Genomic DNA, 16007 nt, shown 5'->3' on the forward strand with positions numbered 1-16007 from the left:
CGTACAAACACACAGGCTGATTGCCTCTTACGTTCTAAGCCTGCAGCCCGACCATTCCTCGACTGCAAGGCTCGCCAACGAGATCCTAAATCTGATCCAGCGCTCCTTTGTTCCAACCTACCCTATTCGTTGCCGCCTAAACCAACAGTGGCTCGGTCCTTCTTCATGGTCCGTGTAGACAGAGAGCCGGAGCCGAGGCCGGTGGTGTCTGGACGCGTGATTTGTAATTCCTGAGGAACTCATCCCGCGGGCCAGCTAGTCGAAGGGCTCACGCGCGCTGCATAATTTGTAATTCCAAAGAACACCGGGAATACGAAGTGGCCGAGAGGAAGCGACGAAAGAAAGGCAGCGACCTGGAGGTCGGCGACAAACTCGCCGGGAAAAAGAAGAAGCGGCGTGAGAAAGAAAAAACACGGGACCAAGAAGAAGGGGAGGCACGAAAAAATCGAGCGACGATGAATTCAGCCCTCACACCCTTGGACTGTCAGAGTCTCTAAGAGGGGTACGCAGCCAATTTCGTCGAGTCGAAACGAGCAGCAGGCTCGTCGTAGCGTGAAACGCGACCGAGCCAAGCGAAAAAGACGCGGATGGTCGAGCATCGGGCGACGAAACGGACGCGTGTGCGTGCCGGATCCGCTTCCGTGCACCGTAATGGCGATCCTCGGGCGCGAGAATGCTATGCATAGAGCCGGTTGCAAAGGAGAGGGTGATGGGAGCGGACTGGAGCCTAGCCAGCCGCCGTTAGGCTAACTAGCTCGTGGCACTCGAATGCACAAAGGAGCTTGCCGTTTACATCGGATAATCCACTGATGGACAGATCATGTGCTTGACGAACGCCCCGCGGGCTCCGACATGCACGGTGCGTGCACTATGACGTTGATGAAGACGTACGATTACAACCTTTTAATTTATTTTAAAAAGCTGCCTATTCAAGAATTCAGAATTTATAAAACAAACCCTAAATAAGGCGTACTATCTTATACATTTATAAGTGTCCACGCCCTTTGCCCTTCGAACAAGAACAAGTTTACAAAATCCATTAACAGCATAAAGGTGCATAATTTGTATCCGATCGACGCGTTGTGAAAGCGTCAAAGCTGATTCTGAGAATTTCAAACGCAGTATTATGCGAGGGAAAATTGTCCAGTGAAATGTGATTCCAGTCGCTTTTTGTGAAGCGAGGCGTTTCTAGAGTTAACAGCAGGAAACTCGCTACGTCCTGGAGTACAGGGCGATGGGATCGAATATTGAATGCCGTTGGTCTCCGTTCGTATCGAGGTTTTGCAGCGAACGATGTCGGAATTGTCCGATCGTTCGTTTCCTTCGGTAATTACGGCTTTTTACGATCCGCTCGGGGCATTCGCTTTTGCCGGACCAGAGAAGGGTGGACGCTTTTTCGAAAAAGCATAGCTCGCGTCCGATCGACGATTTAATTCTCGCGCTCGTTTCCAGCGGCGGTGACGTAAAGCAGCCGGAGATGCCGGCGAAAAGCCGGAGGCTTCGACACGCTGGATTTCAGCTAGAACAGTCGAAACACGGCCGTCAACCCTCGTAATTACGAAGCCAGAACCGAAAGTATTGACGAACGGTCCACGTCGAATTCCATTCCAGTTATCCCTGTCCCGCGTACATTGTTCTCCCCCTTTTTAACGTCCGGGGAATACGACACCCGCTAGAAACGTGACATCGAGCTATCGACCTACGCCCGTTTTCATCCCTCTCTGTCGTTCTACCACCCTTCTACTCTCTCCCTCCTCGAACGTGTACTCCCTCTTTGTTCCTCTTCGTTCCCACCTTTTCCACGCTCGCATAGCTGGCGCCCGCAAATGCAATAAAAGGCGTCGAGTGTTTACTCGCGCTGTTAAGTGGTACTCGGTATCATATTGTCGCAGGACAAGCATTCTCGTCTTCGCAGCGTGATTGGATGCGTGCGCGAACCGTCACGGGAACCAACTTTTTTGGAAATTTCTTGTTCAACCGAATGGGAACAAGGAACAAAATAGTTGGAGAAAAAATTGTCAAATGGAAGAATGGTGTAGGACAGCGCTGGGCAAATGCTCATGCCGAGGATGCAGTACACGGACGGCAAATGGCGTACATTCGCGGGAACTAACGGATAACCGGTTTCTCCATTTCAGAATTTGTTTAGTCCGTGTTTGCAAGTTTAATTCCAAACTTTTGCATCTTTAAATTAAGCAAAGAGTTTTTAATGTTGGAGGCTGAGCTATCTTCTTATTGCAATCATTACTGCATATCAGACTTACAATCAACATCTAATGATCAGACTGCAGATGTTTATTATTAAGATTTTATACAAAATCCATTTATGCAGACCTGTTACAGAATATATGATAGATGTATAAACATAGCAAAATAGCGATAATAATGTGCATTCACATTGTTCGTACAATGAAGTTTAAATTAAATAGTTTCTAATATTGGAGGCTGAGCTATCTTCTTATTGCAATCATTACTGCATATCAGACTTACGATCAACATCTAATGATCAGACTGCAGATGTTTGTTATTAAGATTTTATACAAAATCCATTTATGCAGACCTGTTACAGAATATATTATAGATATATGAACATAGCAAAATAGCGATAATAATGTGCATTCACATTGTCGTACAATGAAGTTTAAAGAGAAAATCATCTGGGTACCATTAATAGGATCATAAATATCGAACAGTAACAGGAACCGTGAAAGAAAAATACGGAGCACCTTACTATAATGGTGGAATTCAATTGTGGATATAAAGAAGATACAAAGTAGATACTAGGGAAAGCACTCATGAACGACGAAGTAAATTTTCAACCGCTTCAATTTTTCCTACCCATTCGAACGTCCTAACGCGATATGCTTTCCCCGAAGAGATACATGAATCGAACTCGAAAGTAGCTTTATGGGAAAAATGTACTACCCCCCGAAAATTATTATCGTTATATCACGTACGAACGAATACTTCAAACATCTCGGTCCATTTGGAAACTCGGATCCAAAGAAATGCACGTTCTGCCGGCGCTAACAGGATCTATAATTTTCTATCGCTCGAACGAGCCATCAAATTGCTACCAGTTACTCTTCGCTGCAAGAAAAATCACTCGACGCTTTATGCAATTTTAGCCGAGCCACGACAAATGGAAGGTACCGTTTCATTAAATTTACACCGGCCGGCAAAGGGCAGCCTTCTTTCCGTACGACGGCGTTAAGTGGCGAGCATTGACGTCTTTAATTCCGTGTCGGGCAAAGGGAGAGCCTCGAATAAAACTGCTGGTCGATAATTGCGAGGCACCGAGGCTGTTGCTTTGCCCCGTTCCGCGTAAATCGAGAGACAAAACCGCTTTGAAATACCGTCGCGCAAAGGCCTCGGATATCTAGGCTGTCTGCGCGACCCGGCTACACGCTCCTCGAGTGCACACTTTCGCGTACGTGAGTCGTTTCGCGTGTCGCAGAGGTCGAGGATCTCGAGGGCGTCGAGGAGGCCAGAGACGAAGAAAGAACGAAAAAAGAACCGGCCAAGAAGAAGAAAAGGAGGGCGAGCCAGCCTCTGTACTCGCGGTACAACCACTTCACGGACTACTTCCAGACTGCAGGCACACTCGCACGGGACTTCAGAACTTTTAAGAAGCGCTTACACAACCGGATGTAGCGACTAGTTGACGTATGAATCTCTGCCGTGGCTCACGTGTCACGCTGTGTCGACTTTTCTTCGGAGTTCCGACGTTTCTTCGACGCCGCCATTGTATCTTTCCTTTCTTCGCCTTCCCATTCCGCGATACTCCGCAGCTGTTCCAACGACGTTCCTTCCCCTCGTTTTTTACGATATCAAAAATTAGTCGATGCTTTTTAACCTTCCTACGAGATCGGAGATTCCTCGTTGGCTCGCAGAGAGGATAAGTAAATATCGCGTGGTAAGCAACGACTGAAAAATGCTTTCTAGCTGATCGGATTCGGTTGCTAGAGCATCTCGCGAATCTCAATTAAGAGAGATTTTATTGGAACGTCTTTCGGGATCGGCGGAGAGCGTGCGAAGCGGTCCGGGAACGATCGAAGAAAAGCAATTAAAGAGTAAGCGCATCCGGGAGTCCGTAGAAGGCAGTTCTCTAATTAAAGGATTTCAAATTAAAACATCTTCGGCAATGGACGCGACTTACGAGTTCCCGGCTCGATCGGTATAAAGGCTGTGAATTGAAAGCATCGTTTTTAACCTGCTGCCGTGAAGTATTATCATAAGGAGGTCGCTTAAAGTTTCACAGAGAGAAGATGTTCGCGTTGATTAAAGAACCTCGGATTAAAAAGAAGGAACAAGGCGAGAAGCGGGTGTAACAAGATGCTTGCACGTCTTCGAGAAATATTAATAGCTTCCAGGATTTCTTCCTTGAGCCAAGGAATTTCTTGCAGTAATTTTTGTTTGGCGCAGAGAAGAATTTCGTAGTGTATCAAGAATCACCTTTTTCTGCAGTAGTGAATAAGATTCTGCAACCTCATTAGATCTGGATCTAGAGTTACCTATTACGCCAGATCTTTTCTCCGTCTCTTCGCTAATAGAAGTCGGTCTTTTGTAACAGAATATTCGAGGATCATTTCCGTTTTAAAGAAGCGTGTGTAATATTCAGACGGGTCCTTTTAACGCCTACGCAATCAATGGTATCTGTATCGCGCATATTAAATCGTACTTAAGACGGTTCTACCGATAATTTGAATATAAAGAAAGAATATAAAACCGCACGAGATGCTAAGAAATGTCAAAGTGCTAGAAACAAAGCACCGTGTAATGTCAAGTCCTGAGTGTCGCCGACCTGAACTAATTTTCGCCACTGTGAGACAAGTACAGTCGAGAAGAAATCTGCCTTTTCTAAGAAGGAAAGATATGCGAGACGTAGGAACATGAGATTGTGGTTCTGGAGCTGTAAAGAAAGAATGCAGTAAAAAGAAGAATTGATTTTGCAGAATTCAATCCTCGAAATCCAACGACTGCGTAATGGAACCGTCGTCAGATAATAGATCAAGCGATGCATCGTGTAATTGCATCCGTGTGCATACGCGATGACGTTTGGCCATCGTATCTCACGGGTCACTGTTCGTATTGCATTTAAATAGAATTTTTGATAGGCTGCTATGCCGCTGCCAAGCTAGCATAACGAGGATTAAAGCGACGTCACCTGACGGTACGACCAAAAACGACTAATCAAAATCGGTCGAAAATTGAAAATTCCCGCTAATGAGTGTAAATCGGCGATAACTCGTTAATCAGGGTATATTGACAATTTGGACGACGCGGACGTTGGAAGCCAAGGTGGTAAACAGCGGGTCGATTTACGCTCGACGGGGTTAATTAAAAAATTTAAAAAGCATCCGTCGGGTCGGTTTAATGGCATTCTTCGTAGCGGAAAATTAAATACCACGTACCTACAGCCGAGCGTATCGCGCGCGATAGGGTTTCGATAATTAAACAGATCAGTGGACTCCAATTTCGCGCGAAAAGAGAACCGGCGCAAAGCTCGCAATTCGTGGAACGCCATAAAGTTTCGACCTAGCTGAAAGTTTCGATTCGACATTCCTCTCTTTGTGCATTCTAAGGGTTGCAATCTTTTCGATTTTGCATCGTTTGTGCGGACAATTCGCGAAATTATTGAATTGTACCGTACGAGCAAGCAGAAATGACAGCAGCAGTTCCATTTATTTTTAAATGGCAATATTCGGTGCGTTTCCTATTCGATTCTAGCAAAACTGATGCGCTATTTTATCGGCGAAAGAACGCACGGGACACATCTGCTATCTCTCCGATGCAAAAATATAAATGGAAATCGCGCTTGTTTGGTAAACATAGTTCTAAATCTCCCGTTCAATACGTGCTCCTAAGAAAACGTATATCGTTTAATTAAACTTTCGAAATTAATGATATTTCAAGTGTTTACCGGTTCAAATATACGTGAATCAACAAGTAAACTTCATAGGTATACGAAAATCGAGCAACTACCTCTGAAATAACCTGCTCAAGATGCTAGGCATCTTTATGCTTGTACATAAAACTGTCGAAAACATTTTCATGGCTCATTTGCATTTAATGAAGCTTTTTAAGCAGGAAGGATGTTCGAACAACCTTTGTTTTCATTTTCAACACTTATGATGGCGTAATTGCATTATCGTTTATTTTATTAATGACTGTTTATTAACTGAGATATTTTTGATGAGATATCTTAAGTAGATACTTCGGCGATACTTATTATAAGGCTCTGAAGATAATCAGGACCTAGATAGTCAGATATGTGGACACTTAAATACCTAGATAGTTAAGTACGTAGACAGTCAGGGAAGTGGATGGACATATAGTTAGATATTTAGTCAGATAGTCGAATACTTAGATAGTCAGATACGTAGACACTTAAATACCTAGCTAGTTAAATACGTAGACAGTCAGGTAACTGGATGGGCATATAGTTAGATATTTAGTCAGACCGTCAGATACTTAGGTAGTCAGATATGTGGACACTTAAATACCTAGCTAATTAAATACATAGATAGTCAGGTAACTGGATGGACATATAGTTAGATATTTAGTCAGACAGTCAAATACCTAGGTAGTCAGATATGTGGACACCTAAATATCTAGCTAGTTAAATACGTAGACAATCAGATACCTGGATGGACGTATAGTTAGACATTTAGTCAGACAGTCAGGTACTTATCTTACATCTCTGCATGCTTAGACTGCACCAAATATTTCAGATAACTTATTGCTTGAAAGAGAGTGACGTTTATCGCGACTAAAGCTGCAGCTAGTAACAGAACGTGCAAGTTCGACGTGGAGTAATTCACCGGCGTCGTCGAAAGTATCATCGCTATTATATCGGACGATAGAACGATTGTTTGATATTTTCAATATTTCATTGGGACAGAAATGGTATCTGCGAGCTCGAGAATCGGTCGGTGAAATGATACGTAAAATGGCGCTTACACAGGCTGAATCCGGAATCCTTCACTTGGATGACCACCATCGGCAACAGCACCATCACGATGAGGTTTACGACGTGGAACACCATTCCTGGCCCGTGAGCTATGATATCCTGCGGCACAAAATAGAGAGGTACAAGTTACGAGCGGAAGTTGCTTGCAGAGAGCGGCGTGGCAACATGAACAGGGTGACAGGGGGACGGGAAACGCGGCAGCCTCGTTCTCAGGGGGCGGAGTGGACGCGAAGGGTTGAAATGGCCGGAGAACCCGTGAGCTTCTCAAAATACGAAGGCCGAAACGCAGTCCGTTGAACTACCGAAAGTCGTTTATTATCCATGCGGAGGCACCGTATCCGGCTACGTGTGTTGCGAAATCCACTGCAAAACTAAACGTTCTTACCACCGCGGGGGTTGCTTGTTTAAACGTGGCGTGACGGAACCGGTGTCTCACCAAACTCAAGACACGTCCGATGATGTTGTATTTAACCTGTTTCGTGCCTCGCGGAAGACCCACAATGTTTATTAAGAATATACCCACTGTGAGAATGCGTCAGAGCCTCCAAAAATATTATTCTTACAAAAGTTGCTATGTATATTCAGTGCTATACGAAAATCAATCGACTGTGTCTAAAAAGCTTGCGATCTTTATCGTCCTACAGTAAAATGCCAATAGTTGAATTACAGCGTGTAAACCGAGTACCCGATAAAACCTGAGCTTCCAATAAAAGTTCAAACGTACGAAATTGTTAAAGAGATTCAATGTTTTAGGAACACGCTCGTAAAAGGAGACAAGCGATCACGTATTGTACCGTCGTTTGGAACGAATAGAGAAGCGTAACCTATTCTATGTTTGTAGACCGATAAGAAATTAAATTGTTTAATTATTCAAACGCGTCGTCTGGCCGGCTTAATAAAACATCGCGTGCACGCGTGTGCACGTGGTTCCACAACGAGAACGCGCAACCGTACGGCGAAACAAACGGTGAGACCACGATGAAACATTTTCATGCGATATAAAATATTCCGTGGCACGCTTCCGCGTTATATTTTCCGGCGAAGGCCTCGACGTTTGCTTTGCCCCGTTTGCTTGCAGCTGGAGCTGCTTCAAAAGAAGATAAAAAAGGAGAAGGACGGCTATTCATTACGCATTCCGTATTTACGTAGCACGAAATGCTCAAGGTAGACAGTGATCTGGATGTTTCGTCACGACGATGACAAACAACCGAATTCTTTTAATTTTTAAATTCGTGGGACTCTTGGACTTAGGGATATCAAGATTCTTAGGGACGTAGGTTTAGAGATCTGTAGATTTTCAGGGTGCTGGATGATCAGATCAGAAAGTTGTCAAGTTAAGTGCTTATATCCGATTTGACATTATTAAGTTTTCGGATTCTCATGGAATCAAATAACTAAATTTTTCGAAATCCCAAAGCCCCAAGTTCCAAACAGCAAATTCTCAAACTCCTGTACTGTAAGTGCCAAAATTTTCAAAGTCCAAATTCTTAGAGTTCTAACTTCTCAAACCTCACAGTCTCATTTTTCTAGATCCTCACATCCTCAAATTTAAAACTCCCCAAATTCTCAGATCCCCAACTTCTCCCAACCCAATGTCGAAAATTTCCAAATTCTCACATCTTCAAATTAAAAAATTCTCCGATCCTCAACTTCCCAAAAACCGAGAACCTCAAATCCCCGATTCTCAGTTCCCAAAATTCTCAAATCCCAAAATTGTCAGCTAATTCTCAAATCCCCCAATTGTCTCGCAAACAGACGAGGACAATTCACAGGATATTTCATAATTACATAGCGGAAAGTTGTGGAAGTGGTAACCCCGTCAGGGATGATAACGAAGGATTCCCGAGATGTGTCTGCAAGATAGACGAGCGTGTTAATCCATTGAATTTTCATGTGATTTCCGTGGAGCGACTCCAGTGATTGACACAACTTACAGCGAGGATCGCTAGGGTCGTTTGTCCAGCGGTGCAAACTGGACCAACAACAATCCCGTGGAAGCAAATATTTACGAAGCGATTGACCCAATTACGCAGGGCAAAAGAATACCATGAATTTGAAACGTGGTCCGGGCAAATTGCACGGCTGAAACATTCAGCCGCGTACACAACCGAGCGACACGCGACTCGTTCGTCTTCGCGGACAAAGAGGAACGAGACGAGCATAACGATTCCACGGTCCTTTGATCGTGTCCAACGTACACGAGACTGAAAGGAATTAAGAGGAAATGGAATTCCAGCTGATCGAATTAATAGGACGTGTTAATCGAGACAAATGGATCTATCGGGATAATCAGGCTGAGGTAAAAGCCGAGCTAATACTCGATCCCCCTAAAACCGTCGGCATTACTTACGACACGTCCAACCACTCTGCAAGGCCATTTGCATTTTAATTAGTGCTACGCTGCGATATTTTTTCCTTCTTTTTTTTTGGTCGGTTAGCCTGTCTTGTCGTATATTTCACGCTCGATAACGTTTCCCGGCGTCATAGAGAGGCAGATCCCTGTGGAAATTGATACGAGACCGGGTCGGATTGAAAGTTACGCCGCGGAGACTCGTGTTAGTTTTCAGGATTAATTCGCACTGTATTATTCATACCCGCTCTGATTATTCGTATCGTCAAATTATTCATACAACGTTGTTGCCACGCGATCGTCATCAGCCAAATTATTACTCGATTAGCAGGCGACGATTAATCAGGCTATGGTAATTATCAAGTTCAGCAGGCGGCCTGCCAACACCTCTGTTTGTGCCAACCAACAAATTAGCTTCCAGAAGAATGTAATTTCAACCGCTGACTCTGCTCGTACACATATTAATTACAAGTTTAAATATATCGTTCCCCGGATCTGACCCCTCTTGTGTGCACGTCCGATTAAATTTTAGCAAACCTTGCCCGGTTCGCGCGAAACATTGATTCGGCGATACTCGCGTAGATCCCGATGCGAACGGAATTTGTTCCTGCGGCTAATTGGCTGATGGGCGTCATAATCAGCTACAAAGTAAATCCCTTTCAAAACAAGCGAAAATTGTGTACGATTATTATTTACATTAATCCTCGAAACTTTTTAACATAATTCCCCGGTTGCAGGATTTCGCAATCCCTTTACATTCATTACGCGCGTGAACTTTAATCAAATTTATAAATTTCGAGCTGGCAAATTCCGAATTTCCGCGTAATTCCTTCGATATAATCTTCTTTACAATTGTACAGAGTTCCATTTTACGGATGACTGTTACAAGTTTTATTAGAAGGAAAGAAGACATTTGAAAGGTGTAGGAGCGAATGTAAACACAGTCGTACCCCGGGACCATAAATTTATACGAACGCTGCAAAGTTTTATCGAAATTCTCCAGTTTGGCCGAAAGTTATCGGTCAAAAATCCAGCAGCAAATTCTCTGGTCAATTTTCCATGGGCTTGCACAAAGTTCAGGCACACAGACGTGGATTTCTATGGCGCTGATCGATGCACGTCGCGGTCCCCTGCGGTACGGAGTCAGCACGAGCAATGTTTACGCTGACACGATACCACACGGCAGACGTGTATTTACGTCACCGCCGAGGGGAATATACGATATAACATATATAGACGTTAGCCGGGAACATTGCTAATTCGCGTCGACGTGGAGGCAAACCACGTTTTGCAACGTGATCGTCACGGTACCGCCGATCATCAAATCCCATGCGCGCATTTCATCGGCTGGTTTGACCATCTTTATGACGTTACCGATAAGAGAAGGAGGACAGATTACGCGTTAAGCTCGCCATTATTGCTCCAGATAAACTTTCGTCCTCGTATACCACACCGTGCATCCTCCTGTCCTACACGGGGAAAAATACTGCCGCCCTTATCTGCTACCCGGAGGCCCTTTGAGCGATCCATTGATTTGACAGTGAATCTTTTATTATCAGTTACATTGCCGCAAATTTATTACACGGGGGATCGTTTTTTAGGTGATAAAACACGATGCTGGAATCTGTGTTAGGATTCTGGAGATAAAAGTGTGTTGGATAGGGGAGCGAGGTTTGCACTTTTAAACGTTATAGTGAAATTTTCAAGTGATGAGGATGAGCAGGTTAATTGGGTCGAGTTCATAAATATGCAAGTTCTAAGTCTTCAAGTTCATAAGTATACATGTCTCTAAGCTTTAAATTAGCCAACAGACAAAGTTTGTTCTCTACAGCCTAGACTCTGAACCATAAGATCTTTTAATGTTCAAATCTTCAGGTCTTCAGAAGCTCTAAATCTTTCAATCTTAGCATCTCTTAGAGACTAAATGCTAGAAGCTTGGAATCTCTAAGATTCGAAATTTCAGAATCCTCAAATCTCCACATGTCCATATGTCCACATGTCTACATCTCCACATGTCTACATCTCCACATGTCTACATCTCCACATGTCCAAATCTCCACATGTCCAAATTTCCACATGTCCAAATCTCCACATGTCGAAATCTCCACATGTCCAAATCTCCACATGTCCAAATCTCCACATGTCCAAATCTCCACATATCGAAATCTCCACACGTCCAAATCTCCACACGTCCAAATCTCCACACGTCCAAATCTCCACATGTCCAAATCTCCACATGTCCAAATCTCCACATGTCTAAATCTCCACATGTCTAAATCTCCACATGTCCAAATCTCCACATGTCCAAATTTCCACATATCGAAATCTCCACGCGTCCAAATCTCCACACGTCCAAATCTCCACATCTCCAAATCTCCACATATCGAAATCTCCACACGTCCAAATCTCCACATCTCCAAATCTCCACATCTCCACATCTCCAAATCCCCAAATCCCCAAATCCCAATTCCGCACCTCCCAAAATCCTAAAATCCCAATTCTCCACCTCCCAAAATCCACAAGTCCCAATTCTCCACCTCCAAAAATCCTCAAACCCCATTTCCGCAAAATGTCGAAAAAGAATTTTAAAATCCAACAATACTTAGAACAATGCGTCTCCAATTAAAGAGACGCATTGTTTCAACAACAGAAGGCTAAACAATAAAATGAAACAGTTCAATGGCACAATATCAAAATTGGATACGATGATAGATTAATTGATAGCCAAACCACGGGTTTCGCGGACAATAAACACGGTTTATACTTTTCACCAGAGTTTCAATATTTTCTGGGTGCCGAAAGTTCAATAGGGAGCTACAACTAAAATACACAATGTTATTCCAATAAAATCAAATAAAACATTCACCGAAAGAGATGAGTATTTTTTTTTTATCGCTCCCGTTCGAATGTTTCGATATTAAACTCGATCCTCTGGTCGTCCTTTTTTTCCCATGGATTTGCGAAGTTTCGAGGGCGTTCTTTGCGCTGCATATTTTGAAAACGATATTTAATTCGAGATAGAAAATGATTTTCTGAGGGCGTAAAAAATCTGCAATGACCCACTTTCGGGTTCACAAAATCCATTAAGTGGCACACGTAAAAACGTAGTGCATGGCTTCAGAGACATTCTCGAGGGTCGTAAACTCATAAACTCTCAAAATTACTGACCAGAAAATTGCCTGCGCTGACGGTAAAGAAAAAATTTCATTTCCAAAACGCAGTCAAGTCCCTATTGACTTTAACATTTTCATGAATATTTCTCGCCACGAGAAATTAGACTATTCTGTTTAGGTTGCAAATTCTGATTATACAATTTTTCTAATTTTTTAAATATTCAAGTCTGTTAGTTTCACAGTAATATTATCGGGACTGCAGAGTCTTAAATTCTGAACTTTTGAAAGGTTGTCAGGACTCTAATCCTAGAGTGTCGACTTCTGTAATATCTAAATTTATAACTTTCCAAACCTCAAAACCCCAAAGTGTAGTTATAAATTTTGAGATAGCAATATTTTTAGACTGCTAAATTAGCAGGTCTCCAGATCTTCAACTACCCAAATTCTCAAATATATAAATATATCTCTAAATCGTGAACTTTAAAAATTTTCAAACATCCAAGTATCTACATTTTCCAATCCCTACATTTTCAAATCCTTAAAGCCCCAAATTCCTAACTTCTCAAATCCCTAACCCCTCAAATCGCTAACTCTCCAAATTCCTAATTTCTCAAATCCCTAATTTCCCAAATCCCTAATTTCCCAAATACCTAATTTCTCAAATCCCTAACTTCTCAAATCCCTACCTCCCCAAATCCCTAATTTCCCAAATCCCTACCTCCCCAAATCCCTAATTTCCCAAATCCCTAATTTCTCAAATCCCTCATTCCCCAAATCTCTCATTCCCCAAATCCCTCATTCCCCAAATCCCTAATTCCCCAAATCCCTAACTCCCCAAATCCCTCATTCCCCAAATCCCTCATTCCCTAAATCCCTCATTCCCCAAATCCCTAATTTCCCAAATCCCTCATTCCCCAAATCTCTCATTCCCCAAATCCCTCATTCCCCAAATCCCTAATTCCCCAAATCCCTAACTCCCCAAATCCCTCATTCCCCAAATCCCTCATTCCCTAAATCCCTCATTCCCCAAATCCCTAATTTCCCAAATCCCGCATTCCCCAAATCCCTAATTTCCCAAATCCCTCATTCCCCAAATCTCTCATTCCCCAAATCCCTCATTCCCCAAATCCCTAATTCCCCAAATCCCTAACTCCCCAAATCCCTAATTTCCCAAATCCCTCATTCCCCAAATCCCTAACTCCCCAAATCCCTATCTCCCCAAATCCCTAATTTCCCAAATCCCACATTCCCCAAATCCCTAACTCCCCAAATCCCTAATTTCCCAAATCCCTCATTCCCCAAATCCCTAATTTCCCAAATCCCTAAATCTCCAAATACCTATCTCCCCAAATCCCTAATTCCCAAATCCCTAAATCCCCAAACCCCTATCTTCCCAAATTCCTGAATCTCCTACTCGCAAAACCCCTAAATCCCAAATTCCCAACTTCCAAAAAGCCCCGTCACACCCTACAAACAACAAATGTCAAAAAATGTATGTCAGCAGAGACAAAAATGGCAGTCACGTAAACTGCAGTAAAAAATGTATACCCGAATCGAAAACAGGATTTCACCGGTGTTACGAGCAAAATTCATCGACCGTTGTTCGTTGGCATTTTCGCTCGTGCTCGTGTAAAGTACCTGCTGGCTACGTCATATGTCCGACATATTATTATTAGTTTAGTTTAGCCGCGTGCTTCTTGCCCGGCGGAACAACGGGGAGAAAAAACGAGACGCGAAAGGGTGAAAAATATTTCTGCAACTTTTCGTTGTGTTCTCTCCCGTGCTAACATGTCGCGACGCAGCTCTTCTTTCGACACCGCGTTCGCACGTTTTACTTTTTTGCCACGTTGTCCGTGGTCGTAGGAAAAAATGTGCGAAATTTTACTGGACGCGAGAAAGTTTTTTAATATCCTCCTCCTGCATCGTGTTGCTCGTATTAGCACGGGTTTATGCGTTTTCGAGTAAATGCGTATTTCTTCCTGGTGATGTTAGCACAGCTATACTCACCGCGGATAGTCCCTTTTCGATCAGCAGGCAGAGTCCTATGGGTACCGTTGAATCTGCAATGCAAAATTATAGGAAGGCTGTAATGGATTTGTGATGAATTTTGTAGGTACATTTTATTTAAATTTGTTAGTATTAGTATATAGGAAGATGTGTTACTGACGAGGTATACTTGTATGCAATTTTTATGGAAATTCTTCAATTTTCTAAACTTAACAATTTTTATATTAAGTCTTCATGTATGCGTGAGTACATAAATTTTTTAAGTCGCAGAGTTCTGTATTTCTACATTTTTACAGAGCTAAATATATCAGTTCCTAAATATTTTTATTTATAAATTACTGATCTCCAAATTTCACCCTTGCAATTACTTGAATCCCCAAATTCCATCCTTGCAATTACTCAAAGCCCGAAATTCTCACATCTCCAAATTCCCACATCCCCAAATTCTCACAACCCCAAATTCCCACAACCCCAAATTTTCGCATTCCCAAATTCTCAAACATCCAAATTTTCACATCCCAAAATTCTCACATCTCCAAATTCCCACATCCCCAAATCCTCACACCCCCAAATTCTCACATCCCCAAATTCTCACATCCCCAAATTCCCACATCTCCAAATCCTCACACCCCCAAATTCTCAAGCTCCCAAATTCTCACATCCCCAAATTCTCATGCTTCCAAATTCCTTAATCCCCAAATTCTCAAGCTTCCAAATTCCTTAATCCCCAAATTCTCAAGCTTCCAAATTCCTTAATCCCCAAATTCTCACACCCCCAAATTCTCACATCCCCAAATTCCCACATCCCCAAATCCTCACACCCCCAAATTCTCACATCCTCAAATTCTCACATCCCCAAATCCTCAAATCCCCAAATTCTCGAGTCCCCAAATCCTCACACCCCCAAATTCTCACATCCCCAAATTCTCGCATCCCCAAATTCTCGAGTTCCCAAATCCCCAAATCCCCAAAAGTACAAATCCTTAAACACCCAAATTCCCAAAACCCTCAAATTACCAAACTCCCAGACCCACCCCAAAATTCCAAAATACCCAAACTGCCAAATTAACCTGTCGTTAAAACAAGCTACCGCAAAACGTGCCCTACATAATCCGCAGTACACAGTTTACCGAGCAGTTGTCCAAAATGACAAACTTTGAAAGGGTCAGTCGATAGTCGGTTTTCTGTACACCTGCTCGTAGCAAAGTGACGAGGTACCGCACGATGTCAGGTTGCAAAAGGCAATCGAAAAGGAAGGGAGCAGGGTGCAAAACGGTGAAAGAGAAACGAACGGAAGGAAAAAGCGAGCGAGCGGCGAAGGCTGTACAGGGAGGATAAACGCTATTGGTGATCGAGAGCCTCGCTCGAATGGTTGGGATGGATAACACATACACAGGAAAAAGAAGAGAAAGGGAAAAACCGATATCGAGGCAGCAGCGACGAAAGCAACTCGCCGATAAATCAGCCAAAATAGCGCTCGCTACAAAACGGAAGTTCGATTGAACGTCGTATACCTACGAGTTCGCGTAAAGGACCGAGCTCGTTGAAAACGATAACAGCTTTT

General features: G+C 43.1%; 1 protein-coding gene across 3 annotated transcripts in view; it reads right to left on the bottom strand.

Annotated features, from left to right (window-relative positions):
• The window catches only part of mdy (diacylglycerol O-acyltransferase), a 114466-nt gene that overhangs the window by 55399 nt on the left and 43060 nt on the right, over positions 1-16007 (bottom strand). For all 3 annotated transcript variants that reach the window (XM_076532828.1, XM_076532827.1, XM_003704346.3), the window contains 2 exons: positions 14444-14496; positions 6964-7072 (listed from right to left, as the gene is read on the bottom strand). In XM_076532828.1, coding sequence (XP_076388943.1) covers positions 6964-7072; positions 14444-14496 — 162 coding nt within the window. The remainder of the gene's footprint in view (positions 1-6963; positions 7073-14443; positions 14497-16007) is intronic.

The sequence above is a fragment of the Megachile rotundata genome, chromosome 6 (genome assembly GCF_050947335.1).
Source record: "Megachile rotundata isolate GNS110a chromosome 6, iyMegRotu1, whole genome shotgun sequence".
NCBI classification, from domain to species: Eukaryota; Metazoa; Arthropoda; class Insecta; order Hymenoptera; family Megachilidae; genus Megachile; species Megachile rotundata.